Here is a 23892-nt window from a genome sequence, read left to right as displayed (position 1 = left end):
ACCATCTTGGTTCTACTGTTAGAGTGTCCCCAGAACAGAGATGTGGACAAAGCTGGCAGTGGGCTTTGTTCCAGGGAAAAGCCCCAGGACTGGTGTTCCTGCGGTACAGACTGTGGCTGTGGGTGAGAACCCTCCTAACGTTGGCAGGTGTCTGCAGGAGAGAACAGGCCTCTCACCCAGGGCCTTCTGGAGTGTGGCATCCTGATTAAGCAAAGGTTGTAGGTCCCAGGAGTCCGGGCTGCCAGCGGCACCAGCGTCAGGCCCTGCGCTGGAGGAGAACCGCAGCTCAGCCCCACACGGGGTACTGGGGACCCCCCCACCTGAGCCCAGCGGGGTCCCCCACTCACCGGGGGCTGGAGTGGAGCTGCTCTCGGAGAGGGGCGCAGATCCCAGCTGAGATGGGGATGGCGGACGTGCACCTGGGGCCAGGCCGGGCCAGGCAGGGAGCCAGCGGGTTATGGGATCTGACTGTCGGCAAACAAAGGGGGGTCATGAGATGTTCCTGGGAACTGGGAGGAGAAGCAGGTCAGGTGTCAGGTGGGAAGTGCTCCGGCGGCTGAGCAGAGCCGGGCTGGGCAGGGAAAGAGGGAGAAACGGCCACGGGCACACAGGAAATGGCCCAGCAGCGAATTCCAAGGAACTGGGAGGTACCGCTGGGATGGGAGCTGGGAGCACCTCGCCTCTCACCCGACCCTCCCACCCCGGACGTTATCTGCTTCTCCTCCCAGTTCCGAGGAACCTCCGGTGACTCTCTGCTGAAGGCAGATCCCATAACAGCTGGTCCCTGCCCGGCTGGGCTCTATATATCAGGGCAGAGCCGGAGCAGCTCAGCCACCTCCATCTCAGCTGGGATCCGCGCCCCTCTTGGAGAGCAGCCCCACCCCAGCCCCCGGTGAGTGGGGGACCCCGCTGGGCTCAGGTGGGGGGTCTCCAGTACCCCGTGTGGGGCTGAGCTGCGGTTCTCCTCCAGCACAGGGCCTGACGCTGGTGCCGCTGGCAGCCCGGACTCCTGGGTTCTCCCCTGGGGCGTGGAAGGGAGTGCGGTGTAGGGGTTAGAGCAGGGATGGGCTGAGACTCGGGACTGCTGTGTGCGGCAGAGTCTGTCCCCTGGAGAGGGCAGCGGGGGGCTCGGCTGGGTCCCGCGGGGGCTTCTCCCAGCAGAGCGACAGGAGTGTCCAGCAGTCCAGTCCTTACTGGTGAGCTGCAGGGGCTCCCAGCCCAAGGCGGGTGGGAAGGGCTGGGTCGCACCCTGCAGAGAGGGGGGCTCCGAGCCCAGACTCTCAGCTCGCTGCTGCATGCCCTGGCCGGACAATGAACGACCAAGGCTGGGCTGGAAGGACAGCTGGCCCAGGGCGAGATGGGCCTTCCCGGCTGGGCAGAGGGTGACCCCCGAGCAGCACCGCCCAGGCCTGTGTGGGACTCTCCGAACCCCCCGGAGCCCAGCGCACGAGCAGCTGCTGCAGGAGGCCTAGGGCGGGGCTGTGCCAAGAGGCCCAAGGGAGTTAGGGGCCTCTGGTGGGGTTTGGGCACCTACCTCTGGCTGGTGGTGAGAGAGGTGGGAACCGGTGTGGGCGGGACAGTTATAAAGTGGGACTGAGCATGGGGGGTGTCTCGGTGGGGTTAGCTCAGGGGGGTCCATTGTCTGTACCCCGGTGGGGAGATCTGAGACCTGTCCTTGCCCAGGGCCTCCCTTCCCCACCCATTGGCACTGGGACCCGGGGAGTCCCCATCCTGTTCTGCCCTGGGGGACTGCCTCTGGCCGGGACAATGCCCAGCTGTGCCCGTGGGAACGCCCAGCTGCACCCCAGGAACGCCCAGCTGCGCCCGTGGGAATGCCCAGCTGCACCCCAGAAACACCCAGCTGCGCCCCGGGAACACCATCAGGGGCTGTTTGAGCGTTGGCCTGGCTCCTGCGTTTCTCCCCCTCCCTGGCCCTGAGTCCTGCTGCGCGAGCCGAGCACACACCCCTCCTCCCAGCTGTGCTCTGGGGCCGGGGCCAGGGCCGGCAGAGTGTCTTCGTTTCTGCCAAAGACCCCTCGTCCTCCCCGGTGAAGCCAGGGCCTCGTGTCCAACGTGAGGGACGGCTCCGGCTCCGGCTCCGGCTCCGGCTCCGGCTCTTGCCCTGCCCCACTGCCCATGCTTAGACCGACACGGGGCCCTGGAGAGCTCTGCCCAGAAGGGCCTCGGTTCCCGTCCTCCAGCCACTGCTCCGGCTGCTGCTGCAGCCATGAATCCTCTCCCGCCCAGGCGGTCTCTGCCGTCCGGCCGTCCTTGTGGCCCTTTGTCCACGCTCCTCCTCCCGCCTCCCAGCATCCTTTCCTGAACCAGGAGCTGTCCCTGCTGCGTCCCAGTACTGGAGACCCCGTCGAGTTCCAGGCCGGGGCCGTCTGGAAGGAGAGGGGTGCTGGACTCAGGCCAGGGCTGGGGTGTGGCAGTCAGGACAGGAGATGGGGGGCTTAGGTCATAAGGTGGGGGTGAAGGAGCAGAGCCAGGGCTTGGAGGGAAGAGGGGCTGAGGGTAGGGGGTGGCAGGTGGAGCAGTGAGGTCAGAGGTTGGGGTCGGTGGGCAGGGGGACAAGGCAAGTGGTCAGGGCCCCCGGACTAGAGGTGGGTGTGCAGGAATCGGAGCCGGGACGGCAGACGGTGCTCACCAGGACCACCGGTCACAGAGGGTCAGGGCTTTGTTGCCAGCCCTCACATCTCCTTTGGGAATCTCTGGACCTTACTTCTGGCCCTGGCCTGTTCTCTGGGGGAAGGGGTGGGGCCGGGCTTCCCAGTGCTGGTGGGGCAGAGGGATAGTCAGTTCCCAGCCCAGGCACCTGTACTTCAGCGGGTGGGGCGGCTGGGTCAGGCCGTGTTTCCTGGCTCCAGTGTCTGCGGTGGAGGGAGGTACTTTGGTGTCTGGTGGGGAGGGGACAGCCCTGGGGGACAGGTTCGGCAGGGGGCAGGTGGCCAACAGGGCCGGGGGAGAAGGCTGGGGCAAGAGGCCACTTACCTGTCTAATGGCTGGCAGAGAGGGGAGCCCCATCGCCAGCTGACCTCTGTGTTCCTGCTGCGGCTGCCCCAGGGCTCACTCGACAGAGCTGCTGGTCCCTGAGCCGGATGTGGGTCGTCTCTCCTCTCGGGGCCCCTCCCTTCCCTTCCCACGGTCTGGGGAACCCTGGGGTTCCAGGCACGCCTCCTTGTCCAGGCACAAGCGAGCCCTGACCTTGCTTCACGTGAGGCTTGAGGGGAAGCTGGAGATGAATTCTGGTGGTCCTAATGCTTGTGCTGAGGGGGAGCTCTGGAACAAACTGACTCACAGACACACAGACAGATAGACACAGTCTCTGAGAGAGAGAGTGAGCGAGCAGCCTCTTCCCCTCCCCCGTCCCCTGGTGCCATACGTGCCCATTGTGCCCTGGAAGCTGATCCAAGTCGGGGTACGGAGGCTTGGGGGGGAGGGGAGGGGGTCAGAACCAGGAGGTCATGTGGTGAGGGCAGATCCCTGGTGCTTGCTGTGGCCATCCATGCCCTGCCCTCTGCACCGCAGGTCCAGCCCGGCCACGCGCACCCATGGCTGGAAGTAGACTCTGCGTGGGGGCCCTGCTACCCATAGTTCTGCTGGTGGCTGGCCTGGTCCAGCCCAGTAAGGAAACCGACTATGCGACGTTTCGGAGACAGCACATCGACTTTCCTGAGACCAGCCCCCCCACTGGACAGAGCTACTGCGACTACAGGATGAGTCTCCTGAACCCGCCTAATGACTGCAAACCGAGGAATACCTTCATCCACGCCTCCCCCCAGGCTGTAAGGGCCGTCTGCCACCGGGCAGGGACTCGGGTCGGTCACGCCTTGTACGACAGTAACAATCCCTTCCCCATCACCACTTGTGTGGCGACACCCAGAGAGCCAGGAAACTGTAGATACACGACCACACCAGAAACCCGCCGGATCCGCCTGGGCTGTCGGGCAGGGAACCCTGAGCACTTTGAGAGAGTCCTGTAGAGATCGGGCAGCGGTCTCAGTCCCCCACAACCCCAGCTATCACTGAGATGCTCGGCCTGCACTCACCTTGCTGGGCAGGACCCAGACACCACTGGCCTCAATGAGGGCGTGGCTGTGCTGATCCTGGGGTAACAGGCTCAGCAGCTCTGAAATCTCTGACCCATTCCAATGGAATCCCCCAAGTGATGAGTCAAACATCCCATATGCCTCTTGCTGCCCCAGTGCCCGTTATACCTTGTGACCGACCCTGCTGCGCTTCATGAAAGTTGGGCTCTGAACAGAGATCTGTATAACTGTGTGGTGCTCTGCACCAAATTCCTCATGGTACAAACACTGCTGGAATCTGTCCTGTTCCTGTGTATGTCTCACTTCTGTAGTGGAAGCTAGGGGTATTGTCTAGGCGGTTGCATTGCAAAGCTTTGTGTCTGTGAAGTCCTCAACAGGAGGGTGCCTACGCCATTGGGAGAGAGTTTGGCAAGGGAATATCAGCCCTGACTAACAAAGGGCCCAGACGGGCACCTATCCACATCTAAGGAACTTGGCTGGCTTGTCTACACTGGGGTGTTTTTAAAAATATTTTCAAGACCCCTCCCCTGAAAAGCGTTCACCAGCCAAGCAGGGCAATTCGAGGGACTTTCCCTTGAAATAATAACTCCAGCTCTGCCAATGACTTTTGTCAATGCCTCCCCCTTGTGTGTGAACAAAGCTCAGATACTGTCGGCTGAGCTTTCACCTAGTGAGAACGGCTGTTTGGGGTTGGAACTCACATGTCACTAGAGTCACAGGGGAAGAGAACTAGCTGTCCTTTTTCTTTGATTTTAATTTGTTAACTCACCTTGATCTGCCTGTTTCACTTCTAACCACTTAAACCTGACTCTTTTGCTTAATTAAAACTCTTTTGCATGCAATCAAACTGCGTGTGAATTGTTCTTCCCTGGGGAGGGCTCCCACTCTGCAGATCGTGCTGTGATTGATAAAGGGGGCTGACCTGTGGGGTCCTCCCCGGGCAAACATTCTACACAGAGACGGATTTATTTGGAGTTTTGATCCCTTCTGGGCGTGGGGGGGTGTTGGTTTCCTGGATGCTCTGCCCTAGAACTGCACCTTCCCAGAGCTGTGGTTAAACACTGTCTGCGCTTCTATAAAGGGGGTGGGGGATGGTAACCCCAACTCTGCGCCTCATCTGGGGGAGACCAGAGGGTGTGACCTAGCAGGACAGGGTGGTGGAGAGCCCCAGAGAGCAAGAGGATCGGTGTCAGTGGCCGGATCAGCACCCCAGGGAGCAACCCAGGGGGGCTTCTGTGAGCACACCTTGTCACATACAGTACAGCCGCCCCTCCCCCACACCTCTCCGTGCCCCCCAATGCCCATTATACAGTACAGCTGCCCCTTCCCCTCCCCCACCCTCTGCCCCCCAGTGCCCATTATACAGCATAGCCGCCCCTTCCCCTCCCCCTCCCCCTCCCCCTGCCCCCCAATGCCCATTATACAGCACAGCCGCCCCTTCCCCTCCCCCTCCCCCGCCCTCTGCCCCCTAGTGCCCATTATACAGTACAAGTATCGGAGGGGTGGCCGTGTTAGCCTGGATCTGTAGCAGCAACGAAGGGTCCTGTGGCACCTTACAGACGAACAGAAAAGCTCTGAGCACGAGCTCTCAGCATCTGAAGAGGTGGGTTAACTCACGAAAGCTCAGGCTATTATACAGTGCAGTCCCCCCATCCCCTCCTCTGCCCCCCTAGTGCCTGGGGTGCAGGGGAAGAGGTCGGGGGGAGTGCAGTGGGGTTGGGGGAGGGGTGCACGTGAAGAAGTTCTGGGGTGCAGGGGAAGAGGTCAGGGGGAGTGCAGTGGGGTTGGGGGAGGGGTGCACATGAAGAAGTTCTGGGGTGCAGGGGAAGAGGTCGGGGGGAGTGCAGTGGGGTTGGGGGAGGGGTGCACGTGAAGAAGTTTTGGGGTGCAGGGGAGTTGGGGGAGAGGTACACAAAACTGGGGGTTATAAGCTTGGCACCATTCCAGACCCATGGCCCTGCTAACACTGCCTCACTGCCCCCCACCACCGCATACCCCGAAGTGCGGGTCCCCACCTACAGGAAACCGCACACGCTTTCCGTCCCACACCCCCCCCACCCCACTCCCCTCTTCCTCAGCACAGCCCCCCCCCGCCCCCCGGTAGCCCAGGGACTTCTCGAGTACGGTGAGCAGACGGTTCCTTTCCCAGCAGGCATTGCGGGGTATGTAAATCGCAGCCTCTCCTCCTCGCCCCGCCGAGGGAGGTCCCAGCATGCACCGCGCCCAGCCAACCACCTCCCCCTCCCCACCCGCCCGGGCTCGGACGGCGGCGTAGGGGGCGGGGCTCATGCAAACGAGCGATATGCAAATCAGGAAGGGCGGGGCTGCGCGAGGCGACCGCAGCGCCCGGAAAGTGCCCCGGAGCGCGCGGGAGGGGCCCGCGACTGCCAGGTGGGGGCGGGGCGCGCGGGTTCGGGGGGTGCGGCGCGGGAGGGGCGAGGTGGCAGTGGGGGCGGGGCGCACGGTGTTCCGGGGGTACGACAGGAGGAGCAGGGAGTTCTGGGGGTGCAGTGAGGCGAGGTTTCATTGGGAGGGGGTTCAGGAAGATCTGGGGAGCAGGGGGTGGGATTGCAGGAGGGGAGGGGAGGCCTGGTGGGGGGGCCGGGCCGTATGGCTGTCAGGGAGATGGGCCATACGGGCCTATAAAGTCTGGAGGGCTGGGCTGTACGGCTCTCGGGGGATGGGCTGTATGGGGCTATAAGGCCAGGTGCGGGGGCTGGGCCGTATGACTCTCAGGGGGACGGGCCATACTGGGCTGTAAGGCCTGGTGGGGGAACTGGACCATATGGATCTCAGGGGATGGGCCGTACGGGGCTACAAGGCCTGGGGGGCTGGGCTGTATGGCTCTCGGGGGACTGGCTGTACGGGGCTATAAGGCCTGGGGAGGTGGGTCTTATGGCTCTCGGGGGACTGGCCGTACGGGGCTATAAGGCCTGGGGGGCTGGGCCGTATGACTCTCGGGGGATGGGCTGTATGGGGCTATAAGGCCTGGGGGGCTGGGCCGTATGACTCTCGGGGGATGGGCTGTATGGGGCTATAAGGCCTGGGGAGGTGGGTCTTATGGCTCTCGGGGGCTGGGCCGTATGGGGCTGTAAGGCCTGGCGGGCAATGGTACAGTATGGCTCTAGGGGGATAGGCCATACAGAGCTATAAGGCCTTGGGGGGCTGGGCCGTACGGCTCTCGGGGGACGGGCTGTACAGGGCTGTAAGGCCTGGGGGGGCTGGGCCGTATGGCTCTCAGGGGACGGGCCGTACGGGGCTATAACGCCTGGCTGCTGGCAGGATGAGCCGGAAGCGGCGGGCGGCCGAGGCGGGTGCCGTGGGCCCGGCCGTGGAGCTGCGCTGGGAGTGGCAGGACTCGGGGGGCACCTGGCATCGCTTCGCGCCCGAGGAGAGCGAGGTGCTGACGCAGGCGGCCAGGTGAGTGCCGGGGGCCGGGTCGGGCTGGGCCGGGAGGGGGTCACAGGCCCTGAGCCGCGTCCATCTCCCCCAGGGCAGGGAAGCCCAGCGTGGCCGTGGGCGCCCGCGTGGACCTGCAGCGTATGGTGCAGCAGGACAGACGGACGGGGCAGGACAGACGGGTGGCAGCGGCTGTCCGGGACCAGGACTCCTGTGAGTGCTGCGGGGGCAGTGGGGTGTCTGGGACCCGCCTCACCCTGGCGGTTCCCCAGGCGGCTGGGAACGTGGGGCCTCGGTGGTGAACCCAGCAGCTGCCCTCGGGCACCAGGGTCCCACACCCCTCAGGCCAGTTGCAGCAGGGCCCCCCAGACGCCAGGGTCCCACACCCCCAGGCCAGTCTCAATGGGGACCCTGGATGCCAGGGTCCCACACCCTCCAGGCCTGGTGCGGCAGGGCCCCCTGACACCTGGGTCCCACACCCCCCAGGCCGGGTGCAGCAGGGCCCCCCCGGATGCCAGGGTCCCACACACCCCAGGCTGGTTGTGGCAGGGCCTCCCAGACACCAGAGTCCCACACACCCCAGGCTGGTGTGGCAGAGCCCCAGGATGCCAGGGTCCCACACCCTCCAGGCTGGGTGTGGCAGGGCCCCCCAGATGCCAGGGTCCCACACCGCCCAGGCCAGGCCTGGCAGGGCTCCCCAGACGCCAGGGTCCCACACCCCCAAGCCAGGTGCGGCAGGGCCCCCCAGACACCAGGGTCCCACACCCCCAGGCCGGGTGCGGCAGGGCCCCCCGGACACCAGGGTCCCACACCCCCAGGCCGGGTGCGGCAGGGCCCCCCGGACACCAGGGTCCCACACCCCCCAGACCAGTTGCAGCAGGGCCCCCCAGACGCCAGGGTCCCACACCCCCAGGCTGGGTGTGGCAGGGCCCCAGGACACCAGGGTCCCACACCCCCAGGCCAGTATCAATGGGGACCCTCGATGCCAGGGTCCCACACCCCCCAGGCCAGGCATGGTGGGGCCCCCCGGACACCAGGGTCACACCCCCCCCAGGCCAGGCGCGGTGGGGCCTCTAGGGCTCAGCACTGGTCCCGCAGGCAGCTAATGTGGTGCCCGGGGCCCAGTTTTTGTGTGGTGCTGGCAGGGGGACGAGGAGGGGCAGTGGGTGCCGTATCCCGCCCACACCTGCCTGGCACTGGAGGGGGCACGGCGAGGCAACGGGGGGCCCAGCCTGGAGGTGACGCTCGGCCGGACGCGCTACACGTTGGACACGGCCCAGATGACCCAGACCAACGTCAGAACCGGGTATCAGCGCCAGATGGAGCGGCGGGAATCAGGTGTGAAGGGAGCCCGGACTCCTGGGTTCTCTCGCTGGTGACAGGAGGGGAGCACGGCCTAGTGGGCTGTATGGTTAGCCACTCGAAGGGATCCAGGCTCCCAGGGCCCACCCTGGGCTGGTGAGCCAGGTGCCAGGGCAGGGCCGATTTCATTACTTGGTAGCCATCCCCCAGGAACTGGCAGGAGAATGAAATGCCAGGGGTAGTGACCCACGATGCGGCCAGCTCTGGGGTGTGGCCCCCTCCCCCTCTGACACATGCGCTCCACAGATGCAGCAGACGACGATGCAGGAGCGGAGTCCAGCTCTGTCCTTGGCTCCTCGGCCCCCCTCCAGCCCCCAGCTCCGAAGAGACCCCGTGATGGGGGAACCAGCCCCAACCCTGAGGGAGAGAACACAGGTGAGGGGTAGCGAACTGTGGTGCCCTGGTTCTGCCCACCTCTCCTGCTCCTGCTCCAGCTCCAGCTCCAGCCCAGGGGCAGCAGCATTTGGGGATCGATCGCTTGGCCGGTTTGTAATCTGTGTGTGGGATGCTCGATCAACAGCCTGCAGGGTGCAGCTTTCAGTCCAGGCAATGCGCTGGCAAGTCCAGGCAGATCAGCTCGGCCAGCTCGTCTACGACGCTTGGCTTTCCGTCAGGGCAACGCGCTGGCAAGTCCGAGCAGATCGCTTTGGCCAGCTCTTCTACGACTCTTGGCTGAAGTGCTCAGCTTTCAGTCAGGGCAATCTGCTGGCAAGTCCTCACTTTCCCAGGCAGAACACCTCAGCCAGCTCTTCTACGACTCTTGGGTGTGAGCTCGTTGGCCTGGCTGATTTGGACATGGGGTTAATTTGGAGGTGCCGCCCCTGTCCTGCCTAGTGGGGTGCTGGGATGCTGCTGGCCCCCTGGGGCTGCCTGGTGGTGCGGCTGGGACTCGGTTGCTCCTTGTACGCCACAGCCCACCTCGGCTCAGGGCCGGTGCTGACACCCCCGACCCCCCGTCTGTCGCCCCAGAGGTTGTCAGGACGCTGATTGTGAAGGGGAAGGCGCCGGTGGATCCCGAGTGCTCGGTGAAGCTGGGGAAGGTAACGCACGCGTCCCCCACCCATGGGCGGGGCAGGCCCTGCCCCACAGCCAGCCGGCCCCTGGGCCTGGGGGAGCTGGCGCCCCTAGAGGGGCCACGCCCTGCCTTATTCCCACCCCGCAAGCCAGCCAGTCCTGCCCTGGGGCTGGAGGGAGCCAGCGGCCCTAGAGGGGCCAGGCCCTGCCCCATTCCCTGCCCCACAGCCATCCAGCCCCTGGGGCTCGGAGGGAGCCAGCACCCCAAGAGGAAACACCATAGGGCTGGAGGGGGACCAGCACCCCCAGAGGGACATCCCTGCCCCCAGGCTCCAGCTCAGGGCCCCCATCTCTCCCCAGGCGCATGTGTACTGTGAGGGGGACGACGTTTACGACGTGATGCTGAACCAGGTGAGTGCACGGCCCAGGCCAGGGAGCTGGTGGGTCACAGGGAGATCCCCCTGTGCCCCCCCAGTGCCTAGCCCTGAGCCCCCTGTGCCCCCCCAGTGCCCAGCCCTGAGCCCCTTGTGACCCCCCAGTGCCCAGCCCTGCCCCCTGTGCCCCCAATGCCCAGCCCTGAGCCCCCTCTGCCCCCTGTGCTGAGCCCTTCCCCCCTGCCCCACAGTGCCCAGCCCTGAGCCCCCTCTGCCCCCCAAAACCCAGACCTGCTCCCTGTGCCCCCCAGTACCCAGCCCTCCCCCCTCTGTCCCCCCCAGCGCTCAGCCCTGCTCCCTCTGCCCCCAGCGCCCAGCCCTGCCCCCCTACGCTCAGCCCTGCCCCCTCTGCCCCCCAGACAAACCTGCAGTTCAACAACAACAAGTTCTACCTGCTGCAGCTGCTGGAGGACGAGGAGCTGCGGAGCTTCAGCGTCTGGATGCGCTGGGGGCGGGGTGAGCGGGGCCAGGGGCTGGGGGTGTGGGGTCAGTGGGGGCTGGGCTGGCCTGGGTTGGGGGTGAGCAAGGGTCAGGGTATGGAGGGCTGGGCTGGGGGTGTGGGGTCAGTGGGGGCCAGCTGGAGGCAGGGCTGTGGGGCAGGGCGGGGAACTGAGCTGAGCTGAGTGGGGCGGAGGCAGCTCCTTGGGGTGTGGAGCTGGGGGGTGTTAGCAGCTGGGGGCGGGGTCCATGGGGATGGGGGTGTGGGGTCAGTGGGGGCTGGGCTGGAGGCGGGGTCAGGGTATGGAGAGCTGGGCTGGGGGCAGGGTCCATGGGGGATGGGGGTGGGGTGAGTAGGGGCTGGGCTGGGCTGGGCTGGGCTGGGGGTGTGGGGTCAGTGGGGGCCCGGTGGAGGTAGGGCCGTGGGGCAGGGAGCTGAGCTGAGTGGGGCGGAGGCAGCTCCTTGGGGTGTGGAGCTGGGGGGTGTTAGCAGCTGGGGGCGGGGTCCATGGGGATGGGGGTGTGGGGTCAGTGGGGGCTGGGCTGGGGGTGTGGGGTCAGTGAGGGCTGGGCTGGGGGTGAGCGAGGGTCAGGGTATGGAGGGCTGGGCTGGGGGTGGGGTCCATGGGGATGGGGGTGTGGGGTCAGTGAGGGCTGGGCTGGAGGCGAGGTCAGGGTATGGAGAGCTGGGCTGGGGGTGTGGGGTCAGTGGGGGTTGGGCTGGGCTGGGGGTGAGCGAGGGTCAGGGTATGGAGGGCTGGGCTGGGGGTGGGGTCCATGGGGGATGGGGGTGGGGTGAGTAGGGGCTGGGCTGGGCTGGGCTGGGGGTGTGGGGTCAGTGGGGGCCCGGTGGAGGCAGGGCCGTGGGGCAGGGCGCTGAGCTGCGTGGGGCGGAGGGAGCTCCTTGGGGTGTGGAGCTGGGGGGTGTTAGCGGCTGGGGGTGGGGTGGGGCGGGGAGGTTGGGGGGCAGCTCCCCTCACCAGGTGTGCGCGTCCCCGCAGTGGGGCGGCCGGGCCAGCACTCGCTGGTGTCCTGCGCTGGGGACCTCACCCGGGCCAAGGAGACCTTCACCCAGAAGTGAGTCCTGCCCCCCGCCCCCCTTCCCTCCGCACCCCCCACCCTGTCCCCTACCTGCACCCTGCCCCCCTTATCCCTCAGTCCCCCCCGTATGTCCCCCACCCCTTTCCCTCTGGAGTCCCCCACCCTGTCCCCAGCCCCCACTTACCCCTCAGTCCCTCCCTGCCCCTTGGAGCCCCCACCTTATCCCTGGAGCTCCCCCTTACTCATCAGTCCCCCCACCCTATCCGCCAGCCCCCCACTTTCCCTTCAGTCCCCCCCCGCCCCTTGGAGCTCCACCCACCCCCTCACTCTCCCGCCTGCCCCCAGATTCTTCGACAAGACCCGGAACCACTGGGCCGAGCGCGACCACTTCCAGAAGGTGCCCGGCAAGTACGACCTGGTACATGTGGACACCCAGCCCCCCGTGAGTCACCCCAGAACCCCCCTGCGGTCCCCCCACCCCGACACCCCCCTGCCTGCACATGGACAGCCGGCCCCCCGAGTCACCCCAGAACCCCCCTGCGGTCCCCCCACCCCGACACCGCCTGCCTGCACATGGACAGCCGGCCCCCCCGAGTCACCCCACATCTCCCCTGCGGTCCCCCCACCCCGACGCCCCTCTGCCTGCACAGGGACAGCCGCCCCGTGAGTCACCCCAGAACTCCTCTGCGGTCTCCCCACCCCGACACCCCCCTGCCTACACATGGACAGCCGGCCCCCCTGAGTCACCCCAGAACCCCCCTGTGGTCCCCCCACCCCAACAACCCCCTGCCTGCACATGGACAGCCGCCCTGTGAGTCACCCCAGAACCCCCCTGCGGTCCCCCCACCCCGATGCCCCCCTGCCTGCACATGGACAGCCGCCCTGTGAGTCACCCCAGAACCCCCCTGCGGTCCCCCCACCCCGATGCCCCCCTGCCTGCACATGGACAGCCGCCCTGTGAGTCACCCCAGAAACCCCCTGCGGTCCCCCCACCCCAACACCCCCGTGCCTGCACATGGACAGCTGCCACCTGTGAGTCACCCCAGAACCCCCCTGTGGTCCCCCCATCCTGACACCCCCCCCCCGTCTGCATATGCTACAGGTGAGGAGCTGGGTGGTGGGGGGCACTTTGGGGGTGGGGTGGCTCTGGGCCCCCCAGGGGGGAGCCAGATGGGGGGGGGCTGTTGTGGGGGTGGGGTGGCTCTAGAACCCCCAAAGGAGCAGCTGGGCGGTGGGGGGCTGGTGTGGGGGTGGGGCTGCTCTCACACCGAGTGACCTCCCCCAGGCGGAGGAGCGGGGTGCCGGGGAGGCCCCCCCCTCGCGGCTGGACCCCCGGCTGCAGGCGGTGCTGGGGCTGCTCTACGACCTGCGGGCCATGGAGGAGATGGTGCTGGAGATGAAATATGACGCCAAGAAAGCACCTCTCGGTGAGCCTGGGGGGGCCTCTGGGGGGCTCACAGGGGGGCTGGGGGTTGTAGGGGGGCCTGGGGCGATGGGGTGTCCCTGGGGGGGTTGTGGGGTGATAGCAGGGGGTAGGGGAGGTTCCTGGGGGGTCACAGGGGGGCTGGGGGTTGTACAGGGACCTGGGGCAATGGGGGGTCCCTGGGGGGGTTGTGGGGTGACAGCAGGGGGTAGGGGAGGTTCCTGGGAGGTCACAGGGGGGCTGGGGGTTGTAGGGGGGCCTGAGGCGATGGGGTGTCCCTGGGGGGGTTGTGGGGTGACAGCAGGGGGTAGGGGAGGTTCCTGGGAGGTCACAGGGGGGCTGGGGGTTGTAGGGGGGCCTGGGGTGATGGGGGGTCCCTGGGGGGTCACAGGGAGGCCTGGGGCGATGGGGGGCCCCTGGGGGGGTTGTGGGGGGACAGCAGGTGGCAGGGGAGGTCCCTGGGGGGTCATGAGTGCCGGCAGCTCTGAGCCCCTCTCTGCAGGGAAGCCGGCAGCACCCTGGGCCAGGTTTGGGGGAGTCAGGGGTGCCGCTGACCCGCTCCCCGCAGGGAAGTTGCTGGAGCACACCTGGGTCGGCGTGGGGGCTCCTGGGCAGGGTGGGGGTCGCCGGTGGCTCTGACCCGCTCCCCCCAGGGAAGCTGACGGCGGAGCAGATCCGGGCGGGGTTCCAGTCGCTGCAGAAGGTGGAGGCGGCACTGAGAGTTGGGGGGTCCCGGCCCGGCCCCGCCCTGCTGGAGGCCTGCAACGAATTCTACACCCGCGTGCCCCACGACTTTGGGTCAGTGGCGCCCGCCTGGCCCCCAGCGCCCTCCTGCACCCCCCAGTGCCCCCCAGCACCCTCCAGTGCCTGCCCAGCCCCCCAGTGCCCCCCTACACTCCCAGTGTCCCTCAAGTCCCCCCTGCATCCCCCCTAGCAGCCCCCAGCACCTGCCCAGCCCCCTGTCCCTGCTGGAGGCCTGGGCCAATTCCACACCCCCACTTCAGGGGAGTGGCCCTGTACCCCTAAGCGGCCCCCCAGGATCTCTCGGGGGGGCACCAGGCGGTGCTCGTGGGGGAGGCAGAGCCCGGCCCCGTCGTCCCCCACTGGGCTCGAGCCAGGCACCCGCGTCCTGCCCTGGTGGAGCTGGGGCCAGAACTGGGCACGAGGGGAGCCTGCCCCCCAACCTCAGCCCCCCTGTGTGCCCCCGGCCCTCCTCCAGCCCTGCGCCCCCGGCAGCCTGCCCCCCAACCTCAGCCCCCCATCCTCAGCCCCCCTGCGTGCCCCCGGCTCTCCTCCAGCCCTGTGCCCCTGGCCGCCTGCGCCCCAACCTCAGCCCCCGCCCCCCCGCGTGTCCCCGGCCCTCCTCCAGCCCTGCGCCCCCGGCAGCCTGCCCCCCAACCTCAGCCCACCCCCCCCCCGTGTGTCCCCAGCCCTCCTCCAGCCCTGCGCTCCTGGCAGCCTGCCCCCCAACCTCAGCCCACCCCCCCCCATGTGTCCCCAGCCCTCCTCCAGCCCTGCGCCCCCGGCAGCCTGCCCCCCAACCTCAGCCCCCCCCCCCCGTGTGTCCCCAGCCCTCCTCCAGCCCTGCGCCCCCGGCAGCCTGCCCCCCAACCTCAGCCCCCCCCCCCGTGTGTCCCCAGCCCTCCTCCAGCCCTGCACCCCCGGCAGCCTGCGCCCCAACCTCAGCCCCCCTGTACCGAGCCCCCTCCGCACCCCTCAGGCTCCGGCCCCCGCCGCTGATCCGGACGCAGGAGGAGCTGCAGGAGAAGGTGCAGCTGCTGGAGGTGAGCAGGGCGGGGCTGGGGGGGGGGTGTCTGTCTGTCTGTCTGTCTCCCTCAATCCGTCTGTCCCGCTCTGACCCCCTGTGCCCCCCACCCCCAGGCCCTGGGCGAGATCCGCGTTGCCGTCCGGCTGGCGCGCTCGGAGCTGCAGGGCCAGGAGCACCCGTTGGAGCGGAGCTACTGCGCGCTGGGCTGTGAGCTCCACCCCCTGGAGCGGGACTCCGCCCACTTCCAGGTCAGGGGGGGCAGCGCGGGGTGAGGGGTGGGGGGCCTGTGGGGGGCAGCAGCAGGGGGACTGAAGCTACGGGGCCAGGCATGTGGGGAGGGGGACGCTGGGGGGGTCAGGCTGGGGCTAGGGGGTGGGGGGGCTGGGGGAAGGGCAGAGCTGGGGGGCTGGAGCTGCCCCTGACTGACCCCTGCCCCCCAGGTGCTGGAGAGGTACCTGCTGTCCACGCACGCCCCGACCCACCAGGACTACACCATGGAGCTGCTGGGGGTGTTCGCCCTGCGCCGGGCCGGGGCCCCTGCCTTCCGCGACAGCCTGCCCCACCGGTGAGCGCCTGGGGGGGGTCCGACCGGCCGGTCACGTGACCCCCGCGAACCGCCCAGCCCCAGGGGCTGGGAATGGGGCTCACCCCCTTGTGTGCCCCCAGGACGCTGCTGTGGCACGGCTCCCGCCTCAGCAACTGGGTGGGGATCCTGAGCCAGGGCCTGCGGGTGGCGCCCCCCGAGGCCCCCGCCACCGGCTACATGGTGAGAGCCCCCTGCCCCCCACCTGCCCCCGGCCCCGACCCCCAAGGCCCCCGCCACCGGCTACATGGTGAGAGCCCCCCGCCCCCCACCTGCCCCCGGCCCCGCCCCCCTGAGGCCCCCGCCACCGGCTACGTGGTGAGAGCCCCCCCACCCCCCACCTACCCCCCCGGCCCCGCCCCCGAGGCCCCTGCCACCGGCTACATGGTGATAGCCACCTGCCCCCGGCCCCAACCCCCGAGGCCCCCGCCACCGGCTACATGGTGATAGCCCCCCGCCCCCCACCTACCCCCCCCGGCCCCAACCCACGAGGCCCCTGCCACCGGCTACATGGTGAGAGCCCCCCGCCCCCCACCTACCCCCCCCGGCCCCAACCCACGAGGCCCCTGCCACCGGCTACATGGTGAGAGCCCCCCGCCCCCCACCTGCCCCCGGCCCCGCCCCCCTGAGGCCCCCGCCACCGGCTATGTGGTGAGAGCCCCCCCACCTACCCCCCCCGGCCCCAACCCCCGAGGCCCCTGCCACCGGCTACGTGGTGAGAGCCCCCCCACCTATCCCCCCGGCCCCAACCCCCGAGGCCCCCGCCACCGGCTACATGGTGATAGCCCCCTGCCCCCCACCTGCCCCCGGCCCCGCCCCCCCTGCCCTTTCCCCCAAGGCCCCCGCCACTGGGTACATGGTGAGAGCCCCCCGCCCCTCACCAGCCCCCCCGGCCCCGCCCCCCTGAGGCCCCCGCCACCGACTACATGGTGAGAGCCCCCCCACTCCCCACCTACCCCCCCCCGGCCCCAACCCCCGAGGCCCCCGCCACTGGCTACATGGTGAGAGCCCCCCCACTCCCCACCTACCCCCCCCCGGCCCCAACTCCCGAGGCCCCCGCCACTGGCTACATGGTGAGAGCCCCCCACCCCCCACCTGCCCCCGGCCCCGCCCCCCTGAGGCCCCCGCCACTGACTACATGGTGAGAGCCCCCCGCCCCCCAGTCCCCGGAGGCCCCTGCCACCAGCTACATGGTGACAGCCCATCCGCCCCCCACCTGCCCCCCCGAGGCCTCCGCCACCGGCTATGTGGTGAGATTCCCCCCGGGCCCCCTGCCTTGCCCAGCCCAGCCCCCCCATGCTACCCCCCGAGGCCCCCGCCACCGGCTACGTGGTGAGACCTCCCCTCCCGGTGCCCCCGGCCGGTTCCCGCTCAGCCTGACCCCTCCCACCCGCAGTTCGGAAAGGGGATCTACTTCGCCGACATGTCGTCCAAGAGCGCCAACTACTGCTTCGCCTCCCGCCGCCGCGATGTGGGGCTGCTGCTGCTGTGCGAGGTGAGCGCCGGCCCCAGAGCCAGCCGCAGCCGCCGACCCCAGAGCCAGCCGCACCGACCCAGAGCCAGCTGTACTGCACTGCCGCTAGAGCCAGCCGCAGCCGCCGCCCCCCAGAGCCAGCCGCACCGACCCAGAGCCAGCTGCAGCTGCCGGCCCCCAGAGCCAGCCACACTGACCCAGAGGCAGCCGCCGCCCCCCAGAGCCAGCCGCACCGACCCAGAGCCAGCTGCAGCTGCCGGCCCCCAGAGCCAGCCACACTGACCCAGAGGCAGCCGCTGCCCCCCAGAGTTAGCCGCACCCCAGACTCAGCTGCACCCCAGAACCAGCCGCACCGACCCAGAGCCAGCTGCCTAGTGCTGCCCCCCAGAGCCAGGCCCCTGGCGCCGTGGGGGCGGGGGAGCCAGACGCCTGGGTTCTCTGCCTGGCTCCGTGGGGGCGGGGGAGCCGGACGCCTGGGTTCTCTCCAGGCAGCCGCGTGAGGACTGGCTTGCGCTGTTGCAGGTGGCGCTGGGTGAGTGCCAGGAGCTGCTGGAGGCGAACCCCGACGCGGGACAGCTGCCGCCCGGGAAGCACAGCACCAAGGGGCTGGGCAGGATGGCACCCGACCCCGCCAACAGCGTCATGCTGTGAGTGTGGGGGGGCAGGGATGGGGGGAGGGGTCTCCCAGGAGCATGGCGGGGGAGGGGGCCCCGCGGTATGGGAGGGGATGGGGGCCCCAGGAGTGCGGCAGGGGAGGGGGCCCTGTGGCAGGGGAGGAGGTGGTGGGGGGTGGCAATCCCAGGAGTCTGGCGGGGGCGGGGGAGAGGGTGGGGGTATGGGGGTCCCGGGAGCCTGGTGGGGGAGGGGGCCCTGTGGTGTAGGAGGGGTGGGGGGATGGGGGTCCCGGGAGCCTGGTGGGAGAGGGGGGCCTGGCTTGAGGAGTAGCTCTGCCCCCCCACCGTTTCGTGGGCACCCCCAGGTGTGCTGAGGGGCGCTGAGAGCCCGCCGGGTCCCCCAGGCGTGGGGCCAGCCGGGAGCAGAGCTCTCGGGGCAGGGGGTGGCCTGGGGTGACCCCGGCTCTGCCCGCAGGGACGGGGCGCTTGTGCCGCTGGGGCCGGCGGTGGAGACGGGGGTCGCCAACCCCCACGGCTACACCCTCAACTACAACGAGTTCGTCGTCTACGACCCCTGCCAGGTGCGGCCGCGTTACCTGCTGCAGGTGCGCTTCCTCTTCCGCCCCCTGTGGTGAGGGGCTGCCCCCCGGGGCCTCTGCCCCCCTGGCTGCCCCCCCCGGGGCCGCTGGCGCCCCTCCCCCTTCCCCAGCCCCCGCAAAATGAGCCTTTGGCGTCTCTCGACAGCAATAAACGCGCTTCCCCTCCTCCCCCTTGCATTGCCGGACGCAGCCACCGGGGGGCGCTGCCCTGCCTGCCCCATGGCCGGGACCCAGGGGGGTGGGGGGCAGGGCTGGGAACCCAGGAGTCCTGGCTCCTAGAACCGACCCCCCCGGGAGAGAACCCAGGAGTCTGGGCATCCTGACACCCCCTGGCAGCCTCAGAGCTGCCCGCCCCCCCCACCCCCGTGAGCCACACGCCCCCCAAGGGGAATGACCAGGCGGGGGGAGCAGAAACCTCTTTATTGCCCTGACCCTCCCTACCCCTCCCCCGGCACAGGGCCTGGGGGTCAGTGCAGGGTGCCCAGTGGGGGTCCCCAGGGGAGGTGGCGGAGAGGGGCCCTGTTTGGGGGGCAGGCCCACACCCCCCACAGAGTGGCTGGCCCCTAGTTTGGGGGAATAGTGGGGACCCTCCCTGGGGGGAACAGACCCCCACCCCACAGGGAGCAGCTGGGCCCCCCTGTTCTAGGGGGACTTAGAGGGGGTCCCATTCTGGGGGGGCCCTGTTGGGGGGGCATGGGGGCAGGCCTGTTCTAGAGGGTTCAGGGGGTGCCCCATTTGGGCAGGCTGAGGGAGGCCTGTTCAGCTGCTGGGGGGCACTGGGGGGGGGGCTCAGGCCCTCACTCCAGGTCCCCCCGGCGGGCGGGGGGCAGCGTCAGGACGCAGGCCTGCAGGTCGGCCCAGGCGTGGGGCAGGGCGCCCAGCCCCACCCAGCGCCCCATGTCCGGCTGGTAGGCGTGCACCAGGTGGGTGTCCCAGCCGTTCTTCTGGCTGTAACCCCCCAGCACCAGCAGCTCCCCCTCCAGCACGGCCCCCGCCCCCCCCACGTGGGCCTGGGGCAGTGGGGGCAGGCGGACCCAGGCGTCCGGGCCGGGGCTGTAGACCTCGCAGGCGAGCTGGTCGGCATAGCTCCCCACCCCCCAGCGCAGCCCCCCGGCCACGTAGAGCCGCCCCCCCAGCGCCTGCATGACGTGGCCGGCCCGCTCCTCCAGCATGGAGGCCAGCTGGGCCGGGGGGCCCCCTGGCGGGAGCCGCAGCAGCCAGGCCTGGCAGTGGGGGGAGCCGTCACAGCCCCCCGAGACGTAGAGCGAGTCCTCCAGGGCGCAGGCCGCGTGGCCGCACAGGGGGGCTGGCAGCGGGGGGCAGGGCCTGTGGGGGAGGGCGGCCAGTGAAAGGGGGGTGAGGTGGAGCGAGCCCCATGGGACCCCCAAGCACTCCCTGGAGTCCCCCGCCCATGACCTTGTGGGACCCCAGATCACCCAAAAACTTCCCCATAACCCCCCACCAATGCCCCTATGAACCCCCGAATATTTCCCACAGCCCCCCACCAATATCCCCCACCCTCCAAAATTTCACCCCAGCCCCCCACCAATGCCCCATGGAACTCCCAAATATATCCCACAGCTCCCCCACCAATATCCCCCATGGCCCCCCAAAATATCCCCTATGGTCCCCCCACCTCCTCTGGAACCCCCAAATAGCCCCCCGCACAGTCTATCCCCTATGGACCCCCCTGACTTGGCACCAGTGGCCCCCACACCCCCAGGCCAGGGCTCTTTGCCCCCCCCCCCCCGTGTGGGGGCTCGGTCACAGGGGAGGGGACCCAGGCATCCGGGGGGGGGCCTCACCTCCAGGCGTCGGCAGGGGGGTCGTAACACAGCACCCCGTCGGTGCAGTAGGCGTCAGCCGAGCTGCCCCCCAGGGCGTAGAGGCGTCCGCCCAGCCCCACGGCCGGGAAGGAGTAGCGGGGGCTCGGCATGTCGGCCAGGCGCTGCCAGGAGTCCTGCGCCGGGTCATACCTGTGGGGCAAGGGGACAGTTGTGGGATCCCCGGGCCTGATCCCTGCCCCTGCCCTCCCTGGGGCCTGATCCCTACCCCCTATGGCCTGATCCGTGCTCCTCTCCCCTGACCTGGGGCCCAATCCCTGCGTCCTATGGCCTGGTCCCTGCCCCCCTCCCCTGCCCTGGTGCCCGATTCCTGCCCTTCCCACTCTGGGGCTCGATCCCAGCCCCCCTGCCCCTCCCCTGCCTATGCTTGGGCCCAATCTCAGTCCGCCCCCCAACTCTGGGGCCCGGTCCCTGCCCCTCCCCCCCGGGTGCGACTCACCGGAAGGCGGTGGCCAGCACGTGGCGCTCGCAGTGGTCGCGCTTCCCGCCCAGCACGTACAGCACGTTGTCCAGCACGGCGGCGGCGTGCCGGAATCGGGGCCCATCTGGGAACTGGCCCAGCCGCCGCCACTCCACCTCCTTGACCAGCCCCACGCCGCTGCGGAAGCGGTGGGCAAACCAGAGCTCGGCGCTGGGCCGGCGGGTGGCCAGGCTGGGGGCCAGCCCATCCCCCCCGCACACCACCAGGGCGGCTGGCGGGGTGCGCACCCGGCACGGCCCTTCGCCCGCCACCGCCGCCGCCATCAGCTGGTAGAGCCGCCCGGGCGGGGCCAGCAGCTCGGCCGCCCGCGCCCGCCGCAGCTCCCGCGTGCTCAGCAGGGCGAAGCGCACGTGGCCCAGCACCACCTCGGCGTGGGGCAGCCGCTCGGGCGGGTCGGCCTCCAGCCAGCGCAGGGCGGCCTCCAGCGCCTCCAGCTCGCCGGCCACGCGGAGCTGGTCGCAGGCCAGCAGCGCCAGCAGCTCGTCCAGCGGCAGGGCCGGGAAGCCGGGGCACCGGGCCAGCCGGGCGAAGTGGGCCAGCGCATAGGCCCGGGCGGCGGCGGCCGGCAGGCGCAGGTCGTAGGCCCGGGCGAAGGCCAGCAGCCGCAGGCAGCGCCCCGGCGTGAGCGCCCGCTGCAGGGCCCCCAGGCACAGCGCCAGCAGCCCCGAGGCCTGGTACCGCAGGGCCGTCTCGGCCGCCGCCAGCAGCTCCCCCCAGCCGCCCGCCACCGCGCCCGAGTAGGCGAAGGGCAGCAGCAGGCGCAGCTCGGCCGGGGCCAGCAGCGTGGGCAGGGGGGCGGCCCCGTGGCGGGACTCCCGCATCCCGCCGCACAGCATGGCCCGGAAGTACTCGCAACCACAGCTCAGCGCCAGCCGGTGCGCTGTGGGGAGAGACGGGGGTCAGGCCGGGCCCCGGAGTGCCCCGAGGCCGGCCCCTGGGCCCCCCGCCTGGCCAGGCCCCCCGCCCCTCACTCCCAGCCCCTGCCTGGCTGGGCCCATGCCCAGCCCCCCTGCCCCTTGCTCGGGCCCCTCTGCCCGGCTGGGTCCATGCCCAGCCCCCCTGCCCCCCAGCCCCTCTGCCCGGCTGGGCCCATGCTCAGCCCCCCTGCCCCTTGCTCCCGCCCCTCTGCCCGGCTGGGCCCATGCCCAGCCCCCCTGCCCCTTGCTCCCGCCCCTCTGCCCAGCCGGGCCCATGCCCAGCCCCCCTGCCCCCCAGCCCCTCTGCCCGGCCGGGCCCATGCCCAGCCCCCCTGCCCCTTGCTCCCGCCCCTCTGCCCGGCCGGGCCCATGCCCAGCCGCCCTGCCCCTCGCTCGGGCCCATGCCCAGACCCCCAGCCCCTCGCTCCCGCCCCCCATCCCGGCTCACCTGGGAAGTTTTGGCCCTCGGAGCTGAGCACCAGGTCACAGCCCACCCCGGCTCGGTGCAGCGCCTTGATGGCCCTCAGCGTCTCCCACTGCTCCTCCTCAGGGCTCCTGCTCAGCTGCGCCCCCGGCCCGGCCCCTGCCCCTGCCCGCCTGCAGAGCTCCACCACCCGTGGGGCCCCCAGGGCCTGGGCTCCGGCTGCCAGCTCCTCGGCCCGGCCCGGCGCCACCGCCACGGCCCCGGTGTAGGCGAACTCCAGCAGGGCCTCCCAGGTGGGCGGAGTGGCCGGTGGGCTCACGGCCACTTCCCCGGCCGCCCCCTGCTCCAGCCACTGGCGGAAGAAGGTGCTGACGGCGGCCAGTACTACACCATGGGCCGGGTCCCGCCTGGCACCCGCTGTCACCACCACGTCCACCAGCTGGCCCTGCGCCCGCAGCTCCCACGCCGCCTCGAAGAACCCGCGGGCGTGGGCCTCACTGCGCAGCTCCCAGCGCTGCTCCGGCGCCTCGTCTGCATCCTCCTCCGGCATCTCCCCCGGCTCTGGCGCCTCAGCCGCATCCCGCTCCAGCATCTCCCCCGGCTCCGGCGCCTCGGCTGCATCCTGCTCCGGCGTCAGCCCCGGCTCCGGCGCCTCGGCCACATCCTCCTCCGGCATCTCCCCCGGCTCCAGCGCCTCGGCCGCATCCTGCTCCAGCGTCAGCCCCAACTCTGGCGTGTCGCCCACCGCCAGTGACTCACGCGGCCACATTGTGCTGTGTGCCTGCACGGACAGGTGTGGAAGGGACTGAGCCGGCCGGGGGGGGCTGGTGCCCCTAGGGGGGCCACGCCTTGCCCCATTCCCTTCCCCACAGCCAGCCAGTCCTGCCCTGGGCCAGGGGAAGCCAGCACCCCTAGGGGGGCTGGGTCCTGCCCCATTCCCTGCCCCACAGCCAGTCCTGCCCTGGGCCAGGGACAGCTGGTGCCCCTAGAGGGTCCAGGCCCTGCCCCATTCCCTGCCCCACAGCCAGCCAGTCCTGCCCTGGGCTGGGTGTGAGCTGTGTGTATTGGAGGTTGTTTGTGGCTCTGTGTATATGGGGCAGTTTGATGTGTGTGTGTGTTGGGGGGGGGGGTTGTTGGGTACTTTGTGTTGTGTATGGGGTGTGGTCTGCTCCAACAGTGCTGTGTTGTTGTGGTGTCTTGTGTAGTTGTTGCATGGGGATGTGTGGTGGTGTCAGGCTGCTGGTGGGGGAACGTGTGTTGGGGCGTGAGGTGTGTTTGGTGTGGGGCAGTTTCTGTGGCTGTGGTGGGGTGTGTAGTTGGCAGTATGCGTAGTTGCGTGCGGCTGCAGGGTGCATAAGGAGGGGTGCAGGTGTGTAGTTGGGAGATGCAGCTAGTGTGTGTGTGGTGTGTGTGCATAGCTACATTAGCTGCATGTGTGTGTGTAGTTGTGAGGTGTGTAGTTGTGGAGGAGCAGGCACTGTTGTGTGCGTGCAGCTGCTGTGTGTGCAGTGCATAGTTTTGGGGCTGTAGTTGAGGTGTAGTCACTGCATGTTTGTGTGTGGGGGGTGGAGGTGTGGTTACTACATGGCGTGTGTGTATGGTTGTGTAGTTGTGAGGGTGTGTAGTTGTGGAGACAAACTGCTTGTTGAGTGTGAGTAGCTGCTGTGTGTATGTGGTTGGGGGGAGGTGACGTGGAGGTGCAGTGATTGTGTGTGAGTGTGTGTGTGTGTAGCTGCTGTGTGTGTGCGGTGGGGTGTGCAGTTCTGGAGACGCAGTCACTGCATGGGGCGTGTGAGTAGCTGCTGTGGGGTGTGCAGGCCTCCCCCCCCCCCCCGGAATTCCTGCCCCCAGCTCCCCCCACCCGCCCGGCCCTACCTGCTGGTCCCGTGTGGGGCGGGGGTCGGGGTCGGGGTCGCGTCCCAGGCCTGCAGGCCGGCGGCTGTGGGACGCTGGCCCGGTCCCAGGGGTTAATTATAGCCCTGCCTGGGCACCCGGGCTCCCCGCCAGCCCATGTGTCCTGGCCCC

General features: G+C 69.4%; 2 protein-coding genes and 1 long non-coding RNA gene across 5 annotated transcripts in view; 1 reads left to right on the top strand and 2 right to left on the bottom strand.

Moving 5' to 3' along the window:
* LOC142005091 (uncharacterized) overlaps positions 1–3844 on the bottom strand; it is a 104171-nt gene extending 100327 nt beyond the window's left edge. The window contains exons 1-2 of the long non-coding RNA XR_012643071.1: positions 3764–3844; positions 2995–3292 (exon numbers count right to left, since the gene is read on the bottom strand). This is a non-coding gene — a long non-coding RNA (uncharacterized LOC142005091). The remainder of the gene's footprint in view (positions 1–2994; positions 3293–3763) is intronic.
* A 2520-nt stretch (positions 3845–6364) lies between these two features.
* On the top strand, positions 6365–18366 carry PARP2 (poly(ADP-ribose) polymerase 2). 3 transcript variants are annotated; one of them, XM_074982347.1, is made up of 19 exons: positions 6365–6443; positions 7335–7472; positions 7546–7664; positions 8577–8789; positions 9060–9188; positions 9783–9853; positions 10188–10238; positions 10621–10717; positions 11701–11776; positions 12086–12182; positions 13026–13167; positions 13817–13961; positions 14884–14947; positions 15045–15179; positions 15372–15496; positions 15598–15697; positions 16911–17009; positions 17511–17635; positions 18078–18366. In XM_074982347.1, the coding sequence occupies exons 2-19, from the start codon at positions 7336–7338 to the stop codon at positions 18235–18237; spliced, it is 2085 nt and encodes a 694-aa protein (XP_074838448.1). In that variant the 5' UTR covers positions 6365–6443; position 7335; the 3' UTR covers positions 18238–18366. The 3 variants fall into 3 exon arrangements, with proteins under 3 accessions (XP_074838448.1, XP_074838449.1, XP_074838450.1); XM_074982348.1 differs by lacking the exon at positions 15598–15697; XM_074982349.1 differs by lacking the exon at positions 6365–6443 and having other exon boundaries at positions 7460–7472; positions 8597–8789.
* A 321-nt stretch (positions 18367–18687) lies between these two features.
* KLHL33 (kelch like family member 33) lies at positions 18688–23803 on the bottom strand. The gene is made up of 5 exons (XM_074982469.1): positions 23743–23803; positions 21892–22648; positions 20485–21406; positions 20007–20177; positions 18688–19527 (listed from the first exon to the last, which is right to left on the bottom strand). The coding sequence occupies exons 2-5, from the start codon at positions 22634–22636 to the stop codon at positions 18999–19001; spliced, it is 2367 nt and encodes a 788-aa protein (XP_074838570.1). The 5' UTR covers positions 22637–22648; positions 23743–23803; the 3' UTR covers positions 18688–18998.
* Between the last annotated feature and the right edge of the window lie 89 nt (positions 23804–23892).

Source organism: Carettochelys insculpta, chromosome 32 (assembly GCF_033958435.1).
Source record: "Carettochelys insculpta isolate YL-2023 chromosome 32, ASM3395843v1, whole genome shotgun sequence".
Lineage (NCBI taxonomy): Eukaryota > Metazoa > Chordata > Testudines > Carettochelyidae > Carettochelys > Carettochelys insculpta.
The sequence above is the reverse complement of the archived record's forward strand: the minus strand, read 5'-3'. Positions and strand labels throughout refer to the sequence as shown.

Coding starts and splice junctions, on each gene's coding strand:
- PARP2 (XM_074982347.1), top strand. CDS start 7,336: ATGAGCCGGAAGCGGCGGGCGGCCGAGGCGGGTGCCGTGGGCCCGGCC. Junction 10,239..10,620: donor ACGACGTGATGCTGAACCAG/GTGAGTGCACGG, acceptor TCTGCCCCCCAG/ACAAACCTGCAGTTCAACAA. Junction 13,962..14,883: donor CGCGTGCCCCACGACTTTGG/GTCAGTGGCGCC, acceptor CGCACCCCTCAG/GCTCCGGCCCCCGCCGCTGA.
- KLHL33 (XM_074982469.1), bottom strand. CDS start 22,636: ATGTGGCCGCGTGAGTCACTGGCGGTGGGCGACACGCCAGAGTTGGGG. Junction 21,407..21,891: donor CGAGGGCCAAAACTTCCCAG/GTGAGCCGGGAT, acceptor CTCTCCCCACAG/CGCACCGGCTGGCGCTGAGC. Junction 20,178..20,484: donor GTGCTGGCCACCGCCTTCCG/GTGAGTCGCACC, acceptor CTTGCCCCACAG/GTATGACCCGGCGCAGGACT.